A 24,552-nucleotide genomic window follows, 5' to 3' on the forward strand; every position below is an offset into this window, starting at 1 on the left:
ACCCCCCCCGTGTCCCCGGGGACCGCCTGCCCCGCCGCCGGCCCTGAATCAGGTGGCGCCGGCGGCTTTGGCGCAGGGCATGTCCTGGCCCCGGGGGCGCGGGGAGGGGGCCCCGAGAAGAGGCGGCTTTGCCACTGGCTCCCTGCCCTGCGGCGTGACCGGGTCGAGTTTCCTTTCCTTTCTCTGCCCTCCCGGTCCCGCCAACCTCTCTCCGCATCCCTGTGAACTCTGCTAAACTCCAGCAAGGCTCAAGGGTTCCTAAAAAGACCTTGACATTTAAAATACACAGTTAAAAATTTAGATTAATAAAGGGAACTCTTCTTTAACCGTGGAAGCACCTAAACTTACTTCGGTTTTTTCTCTTTTTAACAGAGTGGAAAATACATGGCACATACCATTTGTGTCCTGAACTGTTCTGGCCCCAAAAGCCTCAGTCGCATTAAGCATAGAAACCAGGTGTAAATTACTGTGCGTGTATCTCACATGTGCCACAGGAGAAGAGTACTCCAGGCTGGTTACCATGGTTCAGCTGATAGAGGGTAAAATGAGCTCTATTAATTTGCATGTGTATCTGATTCCCAAGCTTTGGCACCAGAAGTAGAGCATGTATGGGGGAATATGACTCAAGTTTAGCAGCTAGGACTTCTAGGTAGCCCAAATTTTTAGTCCCTGTTTCCTAGAATGTTCTGTTTCGTTCTACTTAAAGTTACTGGTTTTAAATGCCAAAAGTTTATTAGGAGAGGAAGTCTGGCACCCAGAGCTGTCCATTTTTTTGTTGTTGTTCTTGTTAATCCATTTATCTACTCCACTATAGTGATCTTTAGCATTCAGCTCTACTCAGTGTATAACAAGGGTTTGGATTCCACTTTGGAGGCCACATACCTGGCAGGTGTTGCAGTGACTAATTTACAGATATCTAAGTCCCATTGTTGGATTTGCTCCTAAATAGAAAAAAGTACCAGAAAGATACGATTTTAATTTAGCTAACTGCCAATCTGTTAGAGTTAAGACCTTTATTATTTTAGTTGTTCTGCTTATTTTACTCTCTAAGACTATCTCTACAAATGGCTCATATGCCCCCCCCAAGCTGTATGTTGAGCTGTAGACTATCTTGAAGATTTTACTTTCACATCTATTGTATTAATGTAATGTGCAGTGAAGCTTCATACATGAAGTAAGGCCCTGATAGTTAACAGTGGAAAAAACCTGAGCTGTCCTAACTTCTGAATATCCTGAAGTGTTCAGCCACTTAGGGAAAGCAACAGGATCATTGCCTATTAAAGTGTCAGACTCATTTATTTTCATTGACTATATTAAGTTTCAATGAGCTGATTGGTTTATAAAGTCCAGTCTTGTTTTCCATCACTGTAAAAAAGCACTTTTACTGTGTATTTGCATTTGTGTCTATTTAAATGGTCTAATTTTATAAACTTGTTTACAGGTGACATCCTACAGTGATAAAGTACATGTGGCAGTTGTGGGACAGGGTAAACTGGATTTCCTTTTCCCTTCTAAAGTTCAGTTTGCAACAGCAGTAAGACCTTTTTTTATGTAAATTGATAAAAACCTATAGAGGATATAGTTTTTCTGAAACTAGCTGCCAGTTACTTATCTTTGGCATTAACTAGGAGCTTTTCTAATGATACAGCCTTTTTCATCCTGAAAAAGCCAGCCTGTTACACAGCAGCACTCATATACTCCTACTCTCTAAATAATCCACACAGAAGAAAGCATGAGATTAGAAAATCTTTTATACCAAAACAAAACTGAAACCTCATGTCAATGAAACCTTTATGTTAGTAATTCCCCTGAAGTTAATTAACATCTAATTCCTATTCTATGTCATGACCAAGGCCGTCAGAACATCTTTGATTCCTGATCAGATGAGATCCATGTGGATGATTTATAACCATCTTTACCAGGGTAAAACTTTCTCATCAGAAAACAACAATATTTTAATTCCCACAAATAAATGAAAGTTGCAGTTCTTAATTTTTGGAAATAAATATACTAAGATCATTGCATAATTGTCTAATTTCTATGCATATGCTTGTGTGTGCCTGTACAGATGTGCTTACACTTAAACTGTTGCATTGTAAGTGTTAGGCTTTCCCCTTCCTCCCTCCATTTTCCATTGTCTGAGTACTTCATTGTGTTTGTACTTGTAGTTAAGAGTCTACAGTCCAAAATGCCAGTTTAGGGCTACTTAGAAATGATAATACTTGAAGTCAGACTGACAAAAAGTAGGTAATATTTGTGTAAATAAATGCCAGACCTTTAATATTATCAGTGAGAACACGTAGCTTTTTGAAGGACTGCTCTTATTGTACAAAACAGAATCCAATTATCCTCTTGTTTGTTGCTCTTTTGCAATTTGGGCTGGTAGAAAATAATTTCTTCCACTATCCTTTAATATTTTTTCACATCCCTAATATAGGAAGGCAGAACAGATGTTCATAATCATTCTTCATAGCTTAAAATATGCTATAAATTCTAACTAAAAGTAGTTTTTCAAGTATACGTCCTACATCTCATCTGATAACCTGCCTAGCATGTTGTGCTGACATTGTCAGCTGACAGCATACCACAGATTGTTTGGCTTAATTGCATAAGACAGTATAGTTTAGAAGATGTAAGCATGCTTTATTAAAAACACAGAAGGGTGCATATGAAGGAGTTGTCCAAAAGCACGGAACAATGTAGCTATGGCCTGACTTAAGTATTTATCAGTAAGTATGAGAAGTAAGAAGATGTGCTCAACAAAAAGGAGGTAAATGTGTCTCTCTTTTGCTTTGCATATGCGTGTTTAACAGGTCTGGAAAAGTTCACTTTATAAGTAGTACATAGTTAAAGGACTGAGTTAAAGGGAATTAAGAGTCATAACTATTTTGTGTCCTTTCTACTTACTGTTATCAGCTAGAAGAAGAAAAAATGTCTATGCAGAAATTCAGAACACAGGTGTGGAAGTGGCTGAATCCAGAAAGGGTGTCCACAAAAACAAATGGTTGTGCCCCATTGCATAATGAGAGGCATACACTATTCCAGTCTGTACTAACGTAGTTAATCTCCTGATACTCTTTGCTTACTGCTTCTTGCACAGTGAATCTGTTCCGGGGACTGACTGTGATCAAAAAAGGCGTGTTTGTACCCTGTCCTTCCATGACAAGAGACTCCCTTAACTTGATGATCCTTAGAGTGGAAGTCCCTGAAGAAATTTACAGCTGTTACAACTCTTAACTTGTACTATCCACAAATGGCTCTCAATCAAGAGCCACAGCTGTCTTCCTGAAAATCTGCATAGTTAGTCTCCACTGCTTTCAAACAGAATTTGGGTGCAAAATGAATTATGAAGTATGGTGACAGAATTAATTTCTAAAAACATCTGACACAAATGTTTGAAACTATATATTGGTTACATTGTGGGGTTTTGGACACGTAAACCAGCAAATATGGACAAGTCTGACTTCCCTCACATATAGCTACTGTAGAATTCAAAAAAATAGTGTTTTCACAATCATAACTACTTGTTTATTTAAAAATAGTGAATTTTGACAACTATGTTTTCAAAAAATACCTCACCAAGAAATAAGATTCCTTTATGCAGTGAGATTTCTAGTTTTAAAAAGTCCTGTAAAGAAAAACAGTGTGCATGTGTGAGGGAGGAAAGGAGGAGGAGTGCTACTTTTACTGTTGCCAGTCTCTGACATATGTATATATCTGAGAGTAAAAGATATTTGAATATTATTGTTTCTGGTTGAATTTATAATGAAGCTTTGCAAAAGCAATGGAGCCAGATAAAGTTTACGCTCATTCAGCTTTTCTCGTTAGTCCAGAGCCTGCTCTTTCCACCTATATTCAATTGGACAGCTTGCTGCTAAAACAGAATGTCCTACAAAGATGTGCTGGAGTATCAGTGGAAAAGACTATACCAAGTTCTGCATGAAATTAATATATACTAACTTCTTTCAGAATTCTGGCCTTATTTTTGCCTTCAGGCCTGCATAGGAGAAAGTAATGAGCAATTATACATTTCGAGTTCTTGCAGGCATAATTCTAATCCTATAAATCTGAAAATAAGTGCACAGAACACTTTTAATTGATTGTTAGTCTGATTAAAAGTTTAGGGTAGGTAGAATGGTATGGTAGATGGGTAGGTAAATTATGTGCTAAGAGCCTAACTATGAAAATGTGAGTAACATTTTCATGGTAAAATCTTTCCAAACTCACCCCAAACCACTCATTAAACTAACTTTGCATTCAGTTCTGTAATTCTGATTCATACTGCTGATATTTCTCTGGACAAAGAAAAAAAGAAGATGGAGAATTTTGGTTGTTCAAAAAGCCGTAGGACTGACAAGGTCCAAATTAGCCTCAAAGGCATATTCCCACAGAATTTCTTGATGCAGTTTTGGTATGTTGTCTTGATGTTACATCTTCCATAGAAACAGTCTCACTGTATTTTTTTTTAAATGTATCTCTGATACTTGTACACACAGATTTAATTTCCTCGGTATTTAATTTCATTGTATCTGTTGAATTGTGGTGGCTATTCACTGCTGTCTAATGGCTTTGGAGAACTGCAAAAGCACACCTGGTCAGCCAGGAAGGTTCCCAGGAGCCTGGTCTTGTCTTGTGGCCACATGTAAGACAGAAGTAGGCCAGCAATAGAGGGTTTCTGCTCATCAGCATGGAGGGAAGTATGAAGGAGTTTCTCCAAAACAGCTCCTTTGGTGGAGAACAGTGGTTAATTTCTTCAAGTATTTAAGATACTCCATCAAGTAGTATACAAGTGCACAGGTTTACAGAGCTAATACTTTTAACGATCCCTCTCCAATGGTGCAAGGAGTGCTTCCACCACAGCCAGAAGAAAGCACTTAATATACTTCTGCTGTGTTGTATCTAAGGGGGGCAACGGGTGAAATACAAAAAGGAATGTTTTAGCAACGGCATCCTGAAGTATGTTCTTCTCTGTATCATCCATGTACTTGCAGAAACAGTGCAGTAAATGAAGTAGACTGGACTAATTGGCTGAGTATTTAACACCTGCATTACAAAAACGAAAATAATTCTTTGACTGATGGAAAGGCTTATGGAACCTTTCTTCTAACAAATGAAAAATCTTATTTGAAACACAAAACAAGTATGAACCTTCCAAACTATAATATGAAGAAAAAAAAAAAAAAAAAAGCTTCTTTTATCCACTTTTCACCTTTTCTTTCCCCTCAAAAAAGCAGGGTTTCTTTGTGTGCATGCAAAGTACTTTGACATCTGTCCTGGGCAACAAAAAAGGAACCTCAATCCTGTCTCATTGCTAACAATGCTGCAAAGGTAAAATTAATCTGTGAAAATTTATAGCAAAAATAGGACTGATGCATCAATACCAAGATTTAGCACTTCTAGACTGCTAGAGATGTTGCTGAATTGTATGAATCATCCCATGGCAATTTTCATTCTAGTCTGGTTATCAAAAACCCAGAATCCCAATGTTTGCACTTTTTGGAGGACTGAAAAAATTTGAAAAACACAGCATGATATTGTTATGTCCACTTTGCAGTGGACATAAAAAAAAAAAGCGTTAAATGACTTGATGGAGTGGAAAATACCTAAACGAAATAGGATAGGAATTAGAACATAGGATGCTTTCAGCTCCTGAGCTGAATCTGTTGAACTGCATTGTGTCATTTTTATTATTTCAATATGTGGTCTCAGAAATACTTGAGGTAAGCTTTCTTATCACAAGGAAAAGATTATAATTTATACCAAAATTCCTTTTATTCAGTATCTCATTCCCAGGTAAAATGTGTATAAAAGTTATCAATTCCATATGGTTAACCACATGTTACGAAATGCTTGTGTCCACATATAAGACACATGACAATATTTCAACAGCTCTTTCCTTTGAATTTCTTGGTGGAGAAATTGTAGTTAGCTGTACTTTTGTGTTTATAAATGAAATGTTTCATAAAAAAACAACCTCCAACAGCATAAAAAAATTACACTGAACAATCATTCAAAAAAAAAAAGTTCAAAGGTAGGAAAAGTCTGCAAAATTCAAGTATTAAAACATAATTCTTGGCTATGAAATGTCAGAGCTGTTGCTGATCATCAGCTGTTCTGTAAAGGTGTGAATGTAAAGCCAAAGGATATACAGTTGATGCCTATATCAAAAAAATCACAGACTCACAGGATAGTTGAGTTTGGAAGGGACCTCTGAAGGTCATCTTGTTCAATTGCCCTGGTTAAGCAGAACCACTTAGAGATGGTTGCACAGGTCCATGTGCTGACATTTTTTTAGTATCTCAAAGGATGGAGATTCCACAGCCTCTCAGGGTTCCAGTGTTTGGTCACCCTCACAGGAAAAAAAGTGTTTTCTGATGTTCAGGGGGAACCTTGTTTCATTTTGTGCCTGTTACCTCTGATCCTGTCACTATACACCACTGAAAAGAGCCTGGCTCCATCTTCTCTGCATCCTCCTTTTAGGTATTTATATACATTGATGAGAAGCCCCTAAGCCTTGTCTTCTCCAGGCTGAACAGCTCCAGCTCTCTCAGCCCTTCCTCACATGTGAAGTGCTCCAGTCTCTTAATCATCCTTGTGACCCTTGTTGGACTCACTCCAGTATGTCATGTTCATGACTCTTGTGTGCGGAAGCCCAGAACTAGACCCAGAATGCCAGGAGTGGCCTCACTGGTGTTGAGTAGAGGGCAAGGATCATCTCCTTCCATCACCTCAGGTCACCAAGGATCACCTTGGCAACACTACTAATCCAGTATGTTGCTGGCTGCCTTTGCTGCAAGGGCGCTTTGCTGGCTCCTGGTCAGCTTGTCCTTTTCTGCAAAGCTGCTTTCCAGCCAGCTGGCCTGGAGTGTGTCCTGGTGAGTGAGGTTTTTCCTCTCCAGGTGCAGAACATTGCATTTCTCTTTGTTGAACTTCATGAGATTCCTGTTTGCCCATTTCTCCACATCTTTAAAGAGCACAGAAGCATGTCATGTAATTCAAACATACCAAAACAAAGAAACTACTATGCTGCAAAATGGCTTCTTGAACTTTAGGCCAGAGGTTCCCCTGCAAGTGAGCAGCCGGGTGTTTAGAATCAGTGCTGCTTTCCCTTTAGTCTCGCTAGACAACCAGAACAAGAGATAAACTTCCTTGGGACTGCAGTCTCTGCAGCTTTTAGTGGTATCATGGACATCACTCACAAAAGACCTTGGTTCTTCTATGGAAGCATTAATACATCTTTGTACAACTCAATATGCCACCTTCAGCAATAGAAACAAATAAAACTGTTCTTTTATATAAAGAAGAAAAATGCTGGTTTCAGGCACTATCTCAGAAACTCTCTGATTACTTAACCATTGATACCTTTTTTTCAGAACATAACAAATGTGAAAGAAGTGCAGCAGCCTGCTTCCCACTGCAGGAACTTAGAAACAATTTGTTTGGGCTTTTTTTTCAGATTGCAGAATGAGGCTTTTCCACCTGAGAAAATAAAATGCAATGCATCTTCAAAATGTAGCAGAACAAGGGTTGGTTGTTCTACAGCTTCCATCTAGCTTCACCCTATATACTTAAACCAAGACTCACGGTAATTTTTTATATATCACTGATGAGAGTAGGAAAGGTAGTGTCACCTTTTTCTATGGCAGGTGCTGGCTCCTGCTCTTTTCCTTGCCATCCCTTCCCACCTCCTTTCTTATACTTGCTCCCTCTGATGCAGCTGTTGCTCTGTAGCTGTCAGCTCTGATCTGCTGGGGCCGGGGCCGCAGCAGAGCTACTGTGAATGGACCTGGCTTGCTCTATGCAGCTGGCGTGTCTCTGCACTGCACTTCCCATGTATGCTGTCGTACCTATATCAACCATGCTGCTCCCTTCTCCAGAGCATCCCACATCCCCACTCCCTGGAACAGTCTTATATTAGTGGGTGTAGTCACCTCCATACCTATCGCTGTGAATAGCCGGCAAAGGACCGTGCTGCTGACAGTGACATCTGCTGTTAGAGTCAGTGGCTGGGGTTGCCACTCAAACAATCCCGTTCTTGTGAGACAGAAAAATAGGGTCAAAGCCAAAACAGGAGTGCTCGTCCCTGGATTCTGCTCAGGAAGGGCTCTGAGCAGATTTGAGTATTCTGCACATCCTTCAGTGGCCTTGGAAATGGCACCAATAGCCACACCATCTGGTGAGAGCTGGAAAAAGAAGCAACTGGAGGTTGAGAATCATCATCACCTCTGGAATCGGTGTGCCTTCTACACTAGTTGGAGGGAAAGAGCCATTCTCAAATTACACATAACCACTAATCATGTGCCGAGATGCTGTTAAGAGAAAGACAAGATCTGACCAATAAAATACATATTCTTAAGGTTTTATGTGGTTTCCATAGATAATGAGCATGTTACAAGCTTATGTTTGTTTAGGTAAGAGGAGGCAAAGAAATACACTGGGGCAGGGGAGAAGAAGGTAAGAGTTGTTCATGAAAAGAGGTTTTCTTGAATCAAGTAAATCCTTTGAGGAAATCATGTTTCAGAAAAAAAAATCTGAAAAAGAACATTCAAAAATTCTCAAAAGAGCATATATGCACATTCTGTGTCCGTAATGCCACATGAAAGATTAATGCTTTTCTCTATAAGACATCTTTTTTCATGTATCAACATAAATGAAGAAAAGGTAAAAACAGAGAAAACTTGTCTGCTGTAGTGAACCTGTAGTGCTACTCCTGCCCTTTATCCTATAAGGCAAGAAAGAAAAAGTAGTGTACACTGCCTTTTAATGCAGCAGAGGCCTTTCGTCAGTCATTTTGTTTAGTGTCTCTTAGTATTCCACATCTGTGGAATATGCTTCTCCAGCAATCTTATTGTAATAACATATTCTAATCCATTAAACTCACTCTGGTAAGCTTGCAGTGAGCCATGAAATTTTCAAATCAAAGTAAAATCAAAGGCCTTAAACCAGACTACAGAGCTAATTTTTTTTTCATATCCCTTCACTATATTTACAGAGGAGTCATATATTCAAATATATCAAATCATCATGACAGAACAATTACAATGCCTTGTCATGTCATATTGTTTGAAACAATGTCAAATACTGAACTGAAGAACCTGCAGAAAACTAAGAAATAGCAACAAACTCCAACGACAAACAATGGTCGATGAAAGACAACCCATAATGAGCATGTCAAAACTTTGTTTTCTCTGCTGCTTTACCTCATGGGTGATAATTTTGCAGCACCAAGTGAAGTCCTGTTAGTCCAATGATTAAATTCCTTAAGATGATCCCCTATTCCAAATGCCATCCACCTGGGTACAGGGCCAACAGTGTCAGTTCCAGGATATGACAGGGCTTCTTTGCCTCTGCAAAGTCTTGCTTTTTCTGACCACACTGGCATTTAATCTACATGGATTGTTTCACATCATTTCCGACATATGAGATTGTCTCGATGTATAGTTAGGCTTATTCATATTTTTAATCTGTGTACCTGTACAAGCAAATTGTTCTGGGACAAGTCACAGAAGCAGGTTTTCTTGAAAGCAAACACGTAGGAAGAAAAACTACATTGCTAAACTAAGCAAGGATAATGGAACACCAAACCAAATAGCAAAAATAATGTTTAGGGTTTCCTTCAAATGATTGCAGGAAACCCAAAGAGCTGAGTATTAGTAACTGTTGAACTTTTATTTTAAGCAGGTGATTTTTGCATCCTCTTCTAATGCTGGATTTTAATTTTAGTGCTCTATGCATAGCAGAATTAATCATAGCTCTAGAAAAGAGGTAAACATTTCCATGTCAGAGTTCTTCACTCTTGTATTTTATCAGATGTGTTTAAATCTCGCACAAGTGGAAATGACTATTTCTATTTTGCAAATGTACATAATATGATGAAATCACTTCTTAATCTTAATCTCCTCTTTGGTAAGTTTTCACTATAAAACTCATTTTCCAGTCCCTTAATAATTTTCATTTCTCTTCTGTGACTCTAATTAAGGGAGATCTTTCTTCAGTTTGAAATATCAGAAATAGAACTAACTCCCCAGCAAGTCACACTAATGCCAAATACAGGAATATGTGGCCTCTATCCACTTCTACTGTAGTTTCCACAGTTTTTTGGCCATAGAGGGGATTAACTCCTTCTGCCACAGCACCTCACTGGGACTTGTGTCCAAGGATTCCTATTGTAACCTAAGCTCTTCTTCCGTGACAGGGATTCCCAGGACCAAAGCCACTGTCCTTTAACGATAACCTGCATACTTGTTTCCCAGTTACATAATTTTATATTTTTCCTATTGAAACCCATATGGTTTACTTTCGGCCATTATATTCCAAAGCTCTAATGCCTGTCCCAGTGCCATCATACCTATTTTTTTCACAATATACTATCAGAGCAGGAAGAATTTCATCAGCATCATTTATTAATATTTAATGTTCCTTTTCCCCAGCTGCAAGACAGAAGTATTTCTTGAGCATGTCTGCTTTTTTCTGCATTATTTCTAATTCTGTTGTTACCATCTGTGGATGGTCCACTATCACTGGTGTTCTCAGAATATGAAAAGCTAAACTACACAAAGTCAAAATAGAGGACTGAAGGTAGACCTGTCTTTTTGAGCTCTGATGCCATCAAAATTATTCTATGGAAGTTGAAATACATTTTAAGGTTTTCCAGACATGGATTTGTTTATCCTTTTATACCTTTATTTTACCAAAGTCCATTTTGATTTAAATGACATAGGATTAAGAATTTAAAATGGATTATTTTTCTTCTGTCACAATTTTTAGTATAATCTTAATGTCATCAATTAATCTTAAAATCCATAAACTTTTCTCCAGAAAGGCTGCACAATTTTCTATAATTTTTTTAAAATAAGGCTAATCTTTCAAGACCTTACTTCAGCACTGCTGCTCTTGCTTTATGTCATTGGTGTCTTATGTCACAATGTGTCATTTTAGACTAACTACAAAGTAATTTGGACTATCTTTTTGTTAGCCTGAAATTGTTTTGTAAAGATATAATAATTATGTTTTTATAAGGTAAATATGCAACCCAAGAAAACACATTCAAAAAACCCTGAGCTTAAAGAAATTCAGTAATCTTGAGTTTCTTCTGCTTGATATTTTAACACGTCTCCTGACCACTTTTTGGTTTCCATCTATCCCTAGACACCCTTCCTGTCCCCAGCTCTGAACCCTGCCCCCTTTCCAAAAAATCTCAGTCATATTTCCTTCAAGGACAGTTGACAAATCAATGCAGTGATAAAGTTTTATCACTCCTGCTGCTGCTCTGACTCTCCCCGTCTGCCTGGAAGAGCTATAGTAAGAGTACAGAAATGGATGTAACCCCTAGCTGTAGCATATCATCTTCTGGACATTTTCCTGCCATATGAAATTGCGATTTATAGCTCAAATTAATGAACACATACTATGGCCTTCCCCAGGGGTGTTTGAGAGGGACCTTTTGGAGCCGCCGGTCTGTGACATTGGAAAGCAGCAGATCCCTTTGGTTTCTGAAGGAGCAATACCTGCACCTCTCCTTCCTGCTGGGAGCACTAGGGACAACATGAGGTATTTTGTCTCCTGAACCGTGGAAATGGGCAGCTTCTGCCTCAGCAGTCAGCTGCATTGCTTCACTGAGCAGGCCTGGCTGACTGCATCCTCATACTCCTGCCATCAGCACAGTTGTAAGTAGGGAGGATGCTGGCATGCCTCTCCCCTCTTGGCAAAGCAGATTAATAGGACTTTTCTTATTGCTTAAGGGTTTCATGTTTTCTACGGCCACAGGCAGACATTCCAACAGGTATTAAACACATCAAGATCTGCTTCCAAACTTCTTTTCAAACCACTAGCCTAGGCACTTGAGAAATGCTGATTACCATCTGATAATTTTGAAATAATATAACTCTGGCTCTAAAATCAAGTTTATGTCTAAAATGTATGTAAGAAGGGGATGAATCAGAACCAATTATGTTAATGCATTGTTATATTAATAAATCAACTTGTTCATATTATTCTACCCAGGTTTATATTATTAAATCCAGAGGGGAAACAAGTGTCACAAACAAGTGAACAGAAAGTTTCTCCTGGCAGGATGAAACTGTGTGAACCTAAAGATCTACAGTATTTCAGAAGGCTTGAGGCACTTTCAGAATTCAGTCTAACTGCCTATGCATAAAAGACTCAAATCTGTTTGCGTGCTTAGATTTTAAGATAACGTATAGGTAACAGGTCATATGCAGGTACAGTAGAGCATTTGGAAGAGCTGAATCCTGTAAATTAGCAGAAGCTCAGAAGCTTGGCAAAATACAGCTTTAAGTTAAATAGCAAAAATAATGGTATGTGTATACATGTATAATTTGACAGTACATTAGGTTTTGCTATTTTCTGCTAAGAATGATACCTTTAATCTCTTGCTGCATCTGAACATTTATTTGACAAACATAACCAGGATTTTTTTCATCAATATTACAAAAATTGTGCCTCAAATAAAAATATTGTTGTCATGGGACAAAACTTTATATAATATATGCACAAGTTACAGTAGCATCCAGGAGTTCATATTTTGTAGCCATTTTCATTAGGGAAAACCTTTATTAACAGTTAGTATTTTTTTCCTCAGCACAGCGCTTTAAAAAGATTTGCTAATTAAAACCTTTATATCTTTTAGACAGTAAAAGTGCCTTTTCCAACCTGCAACAGCTATGTAACTTACTTTATTAGTGGTTTAGTAATAAAGTCAGATAAACCTTTGATTTAATAATTAGCATTTATAAAGTGCTTTCTGCCTTCAAAGCACTTCACAAACATTAACTAATTAATTCTTGCAACTCCCCTGTAATTTGGGGAATCAAGTATATTCACACGCATTTTCCTGTGGTTTAGGGAAGAAAGTATTATCTCAGACATTTTATGAAACAGAGAATTAAGACATATAAATTAAGTTATTCACTTAAGTCCACAAAGATGGAAGCATCATCAGAATAGGAACTGAAATTAAATTATTCTCCTCGTCCTCTTCTGTACTCGTCACTTTCACTGATTTTCTCTGGAGGGGTCCAGCCAGGTCTGGCAAAGCAAAGCAAAGCTTTGGATGCTCAGCAGGTCCCTCCATCTTCCCTTCACCCAGCATCTCAGGCCACTCACCCATGGTCCGTGCATACCTCAGGAACACATGTGGTGGGTCACACAACAGGTTTGTCCGTGCGTGTTGGTTGTGGGCATGCGGCCATTGGACAGGGAGCGAGCTGCAGCAAAGGGTTGCAGTGGGGCCTCTCCTTGGGACTCCCAGCCCCTGCACCACACACAGTCAGTCACATCCGACAAAGCAGGGGCGTGTGGGGCCAGGAGCAGGGAGAGGGTGATCGCCCGAGCGCCAGCATCAGGGTGCAGCAGGGGAGCCAAGCATTGGACGTAATAGGTCTCTCCCAGGGATGCTCCTCTAGGCTCTCTGACCTCACTAACGAACTCTACCCACTCTGGTCTACCTGCTGTTAGCTCTCCCTGGCCATTACTACAATACCCAGACAAAATTTTTAAAAGAAACATTATTGTCCTGCTGACAGCTTGCTTTATTTCGGTCTTGAATACAACCTGCTACGTATTTGTTACTGTAAAAGAGGAATATTGTTTGTTCCCTTTCTTGACTATGGGTTTACTGATTTGTTGCCTACAATAATACAGCTTTGCTGTCTACTGCAGCTGATCTAGCTACAGTGTTATACTGAATTTTAGCCATATGACAGATACTTAGCTCTGTGTGTGGCAGGTGGAATGAGTAGGAGCTGCAAGAACACTGCACCATGGCCCTGATGGTATCAGAGGACAATGAGGAGTCATTTGCAGTGTTTCAACTCAGCAGTGCAAGTAAGCTCTTGACTTGCAAGCTTTAGGAAATTTCCTGAAATTAAGATACTTTTTTTTTTTTTTTTTTTTTCTCCAGCAAATAAAGCCCATTAACAAGATTTCAAAATGAATGGCTTGTTTTCAGTGAATTTAAGAATTGCATCAGGTACAAAGGCCCAGTCGTTTATCTTTCTTTGGTTTTGCTAAATGTTGGGAATTAATATTATTGTTTAAGTTTTTGTGTATTTTTGTTAAGTGTTTTTGAGTGATGAAATCGTAATCCAGAAATCAATTGTATAATTTCTGTGTATCAGTTTCTCTTCAACCAACATTTAAAAAAATCCAAGAAACTTCAGGACATTTTTAATAGCTGAACTGAGTCAAGTTTTCGTATGTCATTGTTCCTTCTTCAAGCAAGAGGAACGGAGTGAAACAGCAACAGAGGGATATCTGCTAATGCATGCTGCATCATTACATCCAGATAAACAGTACAATTAAATAATGTAGGAGATTCATAAAGATTAGGGAAGTGGAGGCTAAGCATACCTTGATGATCAGGTATTTGTTAAGTATCGAAGAGTAACTTTTTGTGATTCTGTTTGTGCAAGCTGAGTCTGTCAAGTGGAGACTACTAGAAAACAGAACAGTGCTGCGTGTTGTATTTGCTGTGCCAAGCACTATTTCTCTATGGAGATGAACAGATTTTTTTTTAATTTGCTATTTTATTGTATTTATAATTAGCCGTCTGGAAAAAAAAAAAAGTTCTCTTTTAGCATCTGCAGTGATGCATTGATTCTTTCATTACAGCAAATACACATGACCCCCGGTGTTCAACTGTAAACAATAATAGTTACTGGCTTCATTAGGAAGCTAGCAGATGGCTTGTAAGTTCTCATGGTAGCTTTTATCCATTTGAGGCTTGCAGTGTGCAAATGTTTGTCTTTTAAACAGGATAAAACAATGTAAAAGGGGCTCTGTGCTTTGGTTTTATTAGTAGCAATTCATTTGTATTGCAGATTTGAATCTGAGTATCTAAGTGCACTGTCATTTTTCCTGGCTGCAGGTAAAACACTCTCTGGGCCTTGCCTCTGCCTGGCATTTTCTGTACCAGAAGAAATGAGGTCAGACACTGCTTTTGGAGCTTTGACAGAGCTGTGTTGTTCTTCTTCTTGCTATTTTTCTTAGCAGGACCCATGTTATAAACCCAACCCTCCTTCATTTCCCCTTCCCCTTCCCTGTCCCCCTTTCAGCAGAGAGATAGCACTGCCTCTAGTTTGCCCTACATGGACTGAGGATCTGACCATGGAAATCATTAGTGCCATTTTGTCATTCCAAAACATTATTTACACAGCCAAATTTTGGTGTACAGTTTTGGAATACCTGACAGCTCATTTACTATCATCACCAGCCTGGTGCTTGGAGTGTGATGAATTTCAGGATGCTTCACAGATAGGCTGCAGGCAGTTGCAATGATTGTGAAACATAATCACCACATTTATTACATAACTGGGCAGAGCTATCTGAAGACTCGTTAATCTTCAATAAAATTTGGTAGAGCACAGTAGTTCTTTTAAAGCAGAACAGTTTTATTTTAGTGTATGAATGAATCTTTCATGGCTTTTCTCATACTTCTAATACAGCCCAGGCTCCAGTTACTACTTTACTGTACTCAATCTTGCTGGTAGCTGGAATCAAGCTACATTATCGAGAAATAGAAGCAGGGGTCATATATTAAATATGATGTTAAAATACCTTCAGTTCTCTTTTAAAGCACAGACACACAGTGGTGCAAACTCCTTCCAAGTGTGGCACTGCTGTTTTGAATGGACCTGCATATGGAGGAGCCAATAGCTTGTTCCTGTTCATTCAGTATTGGCTGCTCATGTTTTCTTTGCACTAAGGCATAAGCATTTGACTGGTTGATTTTTAGAATATGAATGCCTCTCTTCAGATAGAAATAGGCAATTTGTTGCAGAAGGGACCATAAAAAATTAGAAACCTATGATAGGAAAAGTCTTTTGAGGGTTTAAATGAACCTGATTGCCTGGGCCTCCTGTTTCCTTATTGTACAGTAAGGGCATGACTATCAAATTAGGAAGCTTTTTTGAGTAAACAGTGATCTAGTGAATCTTTAGGGTTTCATATTATATTGTCATGTTCTATATTGTTTCAAGGTTCAAAATTACTTTTGTTTGGAGAGTTGTCTCTATGTCCTGAAAGGCATATTAGAATTTTGCTTTCAGAGCATGTATTTTCATTTTTTTTCTTTTCTGTTTTATTAAAAATAGTATTTGCATTAAAAACTTTCTTTCTTCTAAGCACATCTGCTCTGGCTTCTACCTCACCTGAAGATCTAACCCTTTGCATGTGACATCTTCAATGAAGAATAAGCAGCAGGAGCAGATGTGCTTTCAAGAAATAAAGATCCTATTTTCATGCAAATGTACTAGTAATTAAAAACTATGGGAGGAAAAAAAAGCAACTCAATATGCAATACCTTCAAATTTAATTTGAAGTATAATAGTTTCAAACTTTTCCATAAGAACTCCCAAACTCTTTAAGTGGTTTAGTTTTGAGAACAGTAATAATTGTCATTCAGATTAATGGGTTAGTTTTTCTTATCAAAAGACACCTTTAAAATAAATTTTGGGGTAATAGGAAGAAATTGTAAAGGTTTTTTTCCCTGTGGTTTGAAATAAAGTTAGTTAAATTCCTAAGTAAACTGAATTTCCATTCAAGTCCGTGAGTGAAGTAATCTGTACTCAAAAAGCCAGCCTAAGGCCTACTACAAGCCCCACATGACTTCCACTACAGAAAGTATGCCAAGCTGTATCTTCAGCATTTACTGTTGCTTCATTAACCATCTCACCTTTCCTGAAGGAAGCATTTTACTGAAAAACAATGAGTCTGTTTTTATTAAGTTTTACCATTCCTTATTAATCACTTCAAAGCTTACAAAATCAGGAAGGGGAAGATGCTTTGTGGTAGTAATGCATCCCACAATTCTATCCTTTTAAAGCCACTGCAGAAATTCAGAGAGATCTGATCTGATCTGATCTGATCTATTCTATTCTATTCTATTCTATTCTATTCTATTCTATTCTATTCTATTCTATTCTATTCTATTCTATTCTATTTCTTATTCTTATTCTTATTCTTATTCTTATTCTATTCTACTCTATTCTGCCCTATCCTATCCTATCCTATCCTATCCTATCCTATCCTATCCTATCCTATCCTATCAATTTTCTGTCTACAGTAAAATGAGTTTGAATTTGAGATCTTAAGCATTTTTGATTCTCATGACATGAGCACAATTCATAATAAAATAAAATCATTGCTTAAACTTTAGACCTCATTCCATTCATCTTCAAAGTTGTAAGCTTGCAGACTTGGAATGCATAAACAACTTCTGCCATTTTATCCTATGCAATTTAAATTTATTACTCAGTATATAGAAGTAGTCACAGCTCCCAAATGATAGGTGCACGTTTACTGAGTAGAAATAAGTTTATTTCTGAGGGTTTTGGAAAGGCTGGGCATTACATATATATGTACACACATACACACACACACATATATATATAAACAATGGAAAGCTGCATAATTTAGATTTCACAGAATAAAGAAGTGAGGTATTGATGATTTATTGATTACAGCTTACATTTAGATGTGGAGATGCAGGAGCTGATAAATAATGTAAATATTTTAAAATTCTGTCAGTGATAATCTAAAGGGAATATTGTGATTTGCAGTAATACTTGGAAGAATTCTTTCACTAATTCTTGCAACTAGAATTTCTTGTACAACAGGCTGAGGTATGGCCCATGGACTTCACAGGGATTTGGTAATGCCCCATCTGCATCAGCTAATTCTTTTTTCCTTTGCATTTCTGGCTTGGTTCTTGCTTTTGTTTTTTGTTTTTTTCCTAGGGGAGGGAGGTGGACCATAAGAGTAAAGTGAGGCAGCTCTATAGAAAATCATTACCGTAAATGCTATGAATAGAACCTACACTACATTTCAGTGCTTCGAATTTTGGAATTAACAAATGGAGGAGGCTAATGAAGGTTGGGTGTAGCTGTGATGGGTATGGCAATGCATGCTCTATAAATTTGTTCCTGGATAAGATTTAACCAAATATTTTAGCTTCACTTTCATGCAAACTATTGGAACTTCTTCATAGGTTTGCTTAGCTGGTGCCTTGGGCAGGTATATCAAGTGTTTGAATTTTTGTGATAATGAACAATTAAAATTGACTGAAAGCACCTATATTTTTATAATTGATGTAGTAGTTGATTGTCTCTCAAGATTAATGATTCCCCTGTGCTCAGAAAATAATGTTGTCAGTTGATGCCTGAAGCCGTACTATTTTTATTGCAAACATCATGGATGAAACATCGTTTTTGTCGATTATGATTTGAAGGCATGAAATGAGGTTGTTCATAAAAGCAGAGAATATAAAATACAGTTTTCAAGACCACCATATAGACCATAGCTGATGACCATTTAGTTATAAAGGAGCTACCTGTAAGTACATTTGATATATTAGTTCTTCTTCATATAATAATACAAAGCAAGGAACTCACAGTAAGTTCTTTTTTTATAGTACAGTAGTAAGATTGCTTCTATTTCTGCTTCTACCCTCATTTCATTTTCATAGCTTCATTCACTACATGCCTATTAAAAACATTATTATATTTCTTCCAACCTATTAGAAAGACTTATAAAAAATTTCTGGATATCTTGAAAGCTTTTCAAAAGAAACAATTAAATGGAAAATTGTCCAGAACAGGATCCCAAGAAACTATTCTCAAATGCATTGGGCCTATTTGTATTCATCATTGTGCTCACAAAGAGTAGGGATATTACCACTGATGCCAGTTGTGCCAACGTACTCTATTTTGCATATTCCACCAAAAATGGTCATTAGTATTGCAAAACTGAGCATTCAAGAATTAGAAACTGACAATAGTATGAAAAGAAGCATTAGGAGATTGCTTTAAGGAGGGAGAGTAGGACTAATTTGAATTTTAATGTGTGGATACAAAATCTGGAAATCTACCAGAGGTAGATATCTGAATGTCTTTGAGGAAAAATTCTCTATGAAAATATTAGATATGAAGTATAGATCTAAGATTCATCAGAGTTTGACAGCGCTTTTATATTACCATCACCCAGTAAGATGATGAAAATATCTGAGATATGTTAAGAATTAAGCAAGAACAGCCATAATCTAATTCAAGAGAATCATAAAAGAAAACCATGAACACTCTCCATACTGACTTAGAAAGATTCAATAACACAGAGGCTCTACAAAGAACAACACATAACAGGCTAGCATGGCAGAGATTAGTTCATCCCGTTGCCGTGAGAAGGATTCAGGTGGGTCAAGGAAAAGGTTTGTTTTCTTCTCTGTACTTTGATCCCCAGCACAAAAACGTCTTAGAAAGTATCCCCCCAGAATCACTGCTTTCAGTCCTATTTTCTCCATAGGCATGTGACATCAGTAGGAAGGCAACTGTATTGCTCTAGGTAGCAAAGGTTAGAACTCACTGTGAAAAAAGACCATTCCATTCCATTCCATTCCATTCCATTCCATTCCATTCCATTCCATTCCATTCCATTCCATTCCATTCCATTCCATTCCATTCCATTCCATTCCATTCCATTCCATTCCATTCCATTCCATTCCATTCCATTCCATTCCATTCCATTCCATTCCATTCCATTCCATTCCATTCCATTCCATTCCATTCCATTCCATTCCATTCCATTCCATTCCATTCCATTCCATTCCATTCCATTCCATTCCATTCCATTCCATTCCATTCCATTCCATTCCATTCCATTCCATTCCATTCCATTCCATTCCATTCCATTCCATTCCATTCCATTCCATTCCATTCCATTCCATTCCATTCCATTCCATTCCATTCCATTCCATTCCATTCCATTCCATTCCATTCCATTCCATTCCATTCCATTCCATTCCATTCCATTCCATTCCATTCCATTCCATTCCATTCCATTCCATTCCATTCCATTCCATTCCATTCCATTCCATTCCATTCCATTCCATTCCATTCCATTCCATTCCATTCCATTCCATTCCATTCCATTCCATTCCATTCCATTCCATTCCATTCCATTCCATTCCATTCCATTCCATTCCATTCCATTCCATTCCATTCCATTCCATTCCATTCCATTCCATTCCATTCCATTCCATTCCATTCCATTCCATTCCATTCCATTCCATTCCATTCCATTCCATTCCATTCCATTCCATTCCATTCCATTCCATTCCATTCCATTCCATTCCATTCCATTCCATTCCATTCCATTCCATTCCATTCCATTCCATTCCATTCCATTCCATTCCATTCCATTCCATTCCATTCCATTCCATTCCATTCCATTCCATTCCATTCCATTCCATTCCATTCCGCTGCACTTGCTGTCTTACTATTTCAATTCCTTACAATAATGAGGTGTGATGACTATCCTCATTTAACCTCTGTTCTAAGAATACTTGGGAAATATACAGACATCTTTAAGGACTGCTTTGTTGAGAGGGGTCTGTTTTATGGTTTAGCTGGTCTTGCACATGAAACAGAAGGTAGTGACCCTGTGTGATAGTCTTTTCTTTCTTCAAGAATTGGTTCTGTATCTTCTTCTTTCCCCTACCCTCAGTCACTCCAGAATTTTGTCCGTCATACAGGTAGATGTTATTGATAGAGGCTGACAAAGAAGCAACTCTGTTAAGTCATAACCTCACATTCTTCATCTTCTAGCTTTCAGTTAGTTTGTCTTGAGGTTGCAGAACACAGAAATCTCAGATCTTCAAACTTCAAATCTGTGAAAAAGCAATATGGAGAGTGGAGAATGAGTTTTACATGTCCAGAATTGACTGATTCTCAGAAGATGAATAACAGGTTTGAGCTTCTGGAGGGCTGCAAGTTTCACACTGCTTTGCTGTAATCTAGGTAACTGAAGTATGAATAACAAAGCAAGATCATCATCGAATGCAGTTCAATAAAGACAACTGCCTGAGAGCAAGCATTAGTCCCAAATGCAAAGATGTAATAATCCACAGTCCTAATTATGGACTGAGTTGGCCACTTACCATTTCGTATTTTCAGTCAGAGTAGACTTAGTGAGCTCTTCAAGTAGCATCACTTATTTCTTTGCTTCAGCTTCAGCCAAATGTTTATTTGTGAGCTGCTGTTGTCAAAAGAATAAGCAATCTTGATGCTAATGAGTATGGTCAAATGCAGTAAAGTGTAGCTTGCAATGGTTGTCTTAATCTCGTCTAACTGTTTCTCCTAAAGGCTGCATCTGGAAACAGAAAAGGCAGGTGGGAGACTAAACCTCCATGTGACATAAATAAATCAAGGATTTGGTAGCAATAGCACTGCTTCCACTCACTGCTCTTGATATGCACCTTCAGAGGGAACTCACACTGCAACACTCAAAGTGCAAGGATATATACAGCAGTGATGAATTTAGCATGTACTTCCTCAGTTAGAGAGTATGGCAATTAAGAACATCAATTAGTGCTTAATATACACGCTTTTGAAATAAGGTGTGCTAAATCCCTCTTTATTCCCAGCAGTCTTCCAACAAGTACTATCCTCTACCTGTGTACCTCCTTCTGATTTTCTGAGAATAACTGGAAGATTCTCAGAGAAAAAGACATTAATTTTGCAATTCTGTCAATCACTAATGTGTCTGCAGGCATAATTACCAGTTCACTGCACAAAGACAGCCAAACAAATTGATTGAAAGAACTGTTAATCTTTGTCTTCCTGGGACAGATTCAAACTAATATTCTAGTTTTCAGTTCTTTTCACTCTTTGTACATGACTCTGGATTTAGCATTCCCCATCTTCTGCATATAATTTTTGTCCTTCTAGTTGCTGCCAGATATTGAATGGCTAATTGTATTTATGCAGTATTTTACATTCTTACCAAATGGTTTGAATGTAATTTAATATAATAATTTATCTAATTACCTGATGTTTTAAACTTTGTATTGAACATTGCTAGGTCTTTGATATGCTCAGTACAGCCCATAATTTAGAGCATAATCTCTGTTAGTTTGTTAACTTCCTTATGCTTACTTCTATACATTTTAAATTTTCTATGGCATACACATATTCATGCTTTTCCATGCAGTTTGTCCTATATTTTCCTCCTTTCCGTTCATGACCAGCTGTTACCCATGTTCCTGACACATCAAACTGCACACCTTGAAGCTCTGTCAGTTGTCTAGTTCATTACTAGGATGAAGATGAGGATCTAATGCTAAGCTCTGCGGTGCTGCATTTGTCATCTGCTTTTTACATTTATGGTCATTCCTTGACTTTCTAAGCAAGCCACTTTGTTATCCAGTTGAGTGTTACTTCCTTACCTTCTTAGCCTATTCATTAATAATGTATTTGGTACTGGCTTAAAAGCTTCCTTGGAATCCAAGTGAATAATGTATAGTTCTTTACTCTTGTCTGCTCTTACTGTCATTTCCTCAAAGAAATTAAGCTAGTTTGTTATGCATGATTTCCATTCTGGTAATCTTGACACCGAAATATTAAAAATTCTTTTTGCATGGAAGGTCTGGGCAGTTTACCAAAATGTTCCTTTTGTATTTTTAGATACCTGTCATAATGCCATAAGCAATATTTAACATTTTACTGACAGTACATAGAGCAACATATTTGGTTCTGTACCCAATGCAAAAATGCGTTTTCACATAACAGAAAGGAACTACAGCGTAATAGAGAACAAAGTAGATTCCATCAAGAAATACTTTAAAATGTCATGAAACATATATTTTACACACAAAAATCTGCCAATCAAGTTTTTACATCAGTTACAGCTTCATAAAGTACCCTGGGGTGCGACTCTGTAGCAGTGTGAAGACAACAAAGGAAGGAAATACGAGTCTGCAAAAATGTCACAAGCACATTAAATCTAAAAAGTACCCATTAAAACTGATGGAAGAGGAATTACTGTTCCAACCTATTAGGCTATTATATATTTAGAACTGGAATTCCTTTTAAATTCCTTGCCACTGAAACCCCTATGAATTCCACAGGCAATCATGGTGAAAGGAAGGCTGATTTGAGACTTTTGCTGTTCTTCTGACTTCACTGAAAATTTTGTGGGCACATTAAGGGCAATATAGGCTTTTGTTAGCAACACTTATTTTTCCTTACATACTTCAAATTATTGTACTTTATTAATTGATATGGATTTTAAATAATGACAAAAAACAGGAAAATGTAAGCATATTCTCTTTTGGCTTCATGATATCAGAAGAACAAAGCCTGAGTTTGTGACTCTCTATGCAGAGAGAACATAGTTGTGTTTCATATGCAAAGCACAGTCCCATAAACTTGACCACTACAGCCAACTTCACAGGTTGGTAGTCAGCTTCAGACTCTAGCTTAGAGGACTGGTTCTGCAGCCATTCATGTGACTTAGTGTTTTTACCACACTGGCTGACGTGCCAGGCTGACCACTCATGAGGAACATCACTTATCACTGCTCTCCACTTGGACATTGAGTCATTGGCCGCAGCTCTTTGAGTGTGACCATCCAGCCAATTCCTTATCCACTGAGTGATCCATCCATCAAATCCATGTATCTCCAATTTAGAGACAAGGATGTTGTGTGGGACAGTGTCAAATGCTTTGCATTAAAGTATCCACAGACCAAGCTCAACCTAGTTAGGTAATACCCACCTGACTGCTAGACAATGGTCATACACAGAAAAAAAAAAAAAAAAAAAAATTCAAATCAGCTCAAGTCAAGACAGCTCCTCAGACTCTGCACTGTCAGGTCACTACAGAGTCTGGCCTTATCTAGTATTGGCAAAACCCTATTTACTGAGCTACATCTGAATGACTGAAAAGAGTAACACAGTGAATAAATAGTGTCTCATTTTACCACTAAGAGGTCTTTTATTTTCTGGGCCTTTTCCTCCATCTGGGAACAAAAGCCACACATTTTCCAGCTACTTTTTCTCAGTCTTGCCCTAAGATCTATCAGAGCTATCCAGGTGTCCCCTAATTCTGTTCCTTATCATGGTTTCTAGTAATTTGCCCAGTAGACATCAGAATTATATTCCTAGCATTCCTTGGATTTTCTCTGGAACCTTTTTAAAGAATTTATGTCATATCTGCTGCAAGGCAATTTTAAGCAATAGGTTACATCCTGCCATGAGTAATTCAGGTCTTTCATCCTTGAGTTCCTTTAGAAATTTGGAGTGAGTACTATCTGGTCCTGGTGATTTTCACTTTATCTGTTTATTCCATAATCTCTTCTACAGTAATTTCAAATTCAGACTGATCTTCAGATGAGTCCCCCACCAAGAAAGGTTCTGGTTTTGAAACCTTCCCAGTTCCTTTCAGAGAAACCACCAATGCAAAGAGGTCACTTAGCTTCTCTGCAATGACCTTGTCTTCTCTGAGTATTGTTTTATGCCCTGAAAGTAAACTGGCCTTACAGATTCTGGCAAACTGCTCCTGCTCCTGCTCCTGTTGTGTTTTGTAGAGAAAAGGATTATTAGTTTTGATTCCTTTGTTAGTTATTTTTCAGATGCTTTTTGGTCTGCCTTATTATGTTTTCACATTTAACCTGCAAGAGTTTGTAACTTTCTTCTTGTGTCATTTCAACATGACTTCAGCATTTTCAAAGATGTATTTTTGCTTCTAACAACCTCACTTA

At 37.9% G+C, this 24,552-nt stretch overlaps 2 protein-coding genes across 4 annotated transcripts in view; one reads left to right on the plus strand and one right to left on the minus strand.

Annotated features, from left to right (window-relative positions):
• Nucleotides 1-440, minus strand: part of WWC2 (WW and C2 domain containing 2) — a 100,620-nt gene extending 100,180 nt beyond the window's left edge. Inside the window, exon 1 of the mRNA XM_026846991.1 lies at nt 396-440. Within this exon, the coding sequence (XP_026702792.1) occupies nt 396-440 (45 nt within the window). The remainder of the gene's footprint in view (nt 1-395) is intronic.
• Nucleotides 378-24,552, plus strand: part of DCTD (dCMP deaminase) — a 56,644-nt gene continuing 32,469 nt past the window's right edge. For 2 of the 3 annotated variants that reach the window (XM_026847250.1, XM_026847251.1), the window contains exon 1: nt 378-539. In XM_026847250.1, coding sequence (XP_026703051.1) covers nt 484-539 — 56 coding nt within the window. In that variant the 5' untranslated portion in view covers nt 378-483. Of the gene's footprint in view, nt 540-8,411; nt 8,455-24,552 lie in introns of all 3 variants that reach the window. The other variant, XM_026847248.1, reaches the window with a different exon arrangement.

Source organism: Athene cunicularia, assembly GCF_003259725.1.
Source record: "Athene cunicularia isolate RWA chromosome 4 unlocalized genomic scaffold, athCun1 chr4_part1, whole genome shotgun sequence".
In the NCBI taxonomy this organism is placed as follows: domain Eukaryota; kingdom Metazoa; phylum Chordata; class Aves; order Strigiformes; family Strigidae; genus Athene; species Athene cunicularia.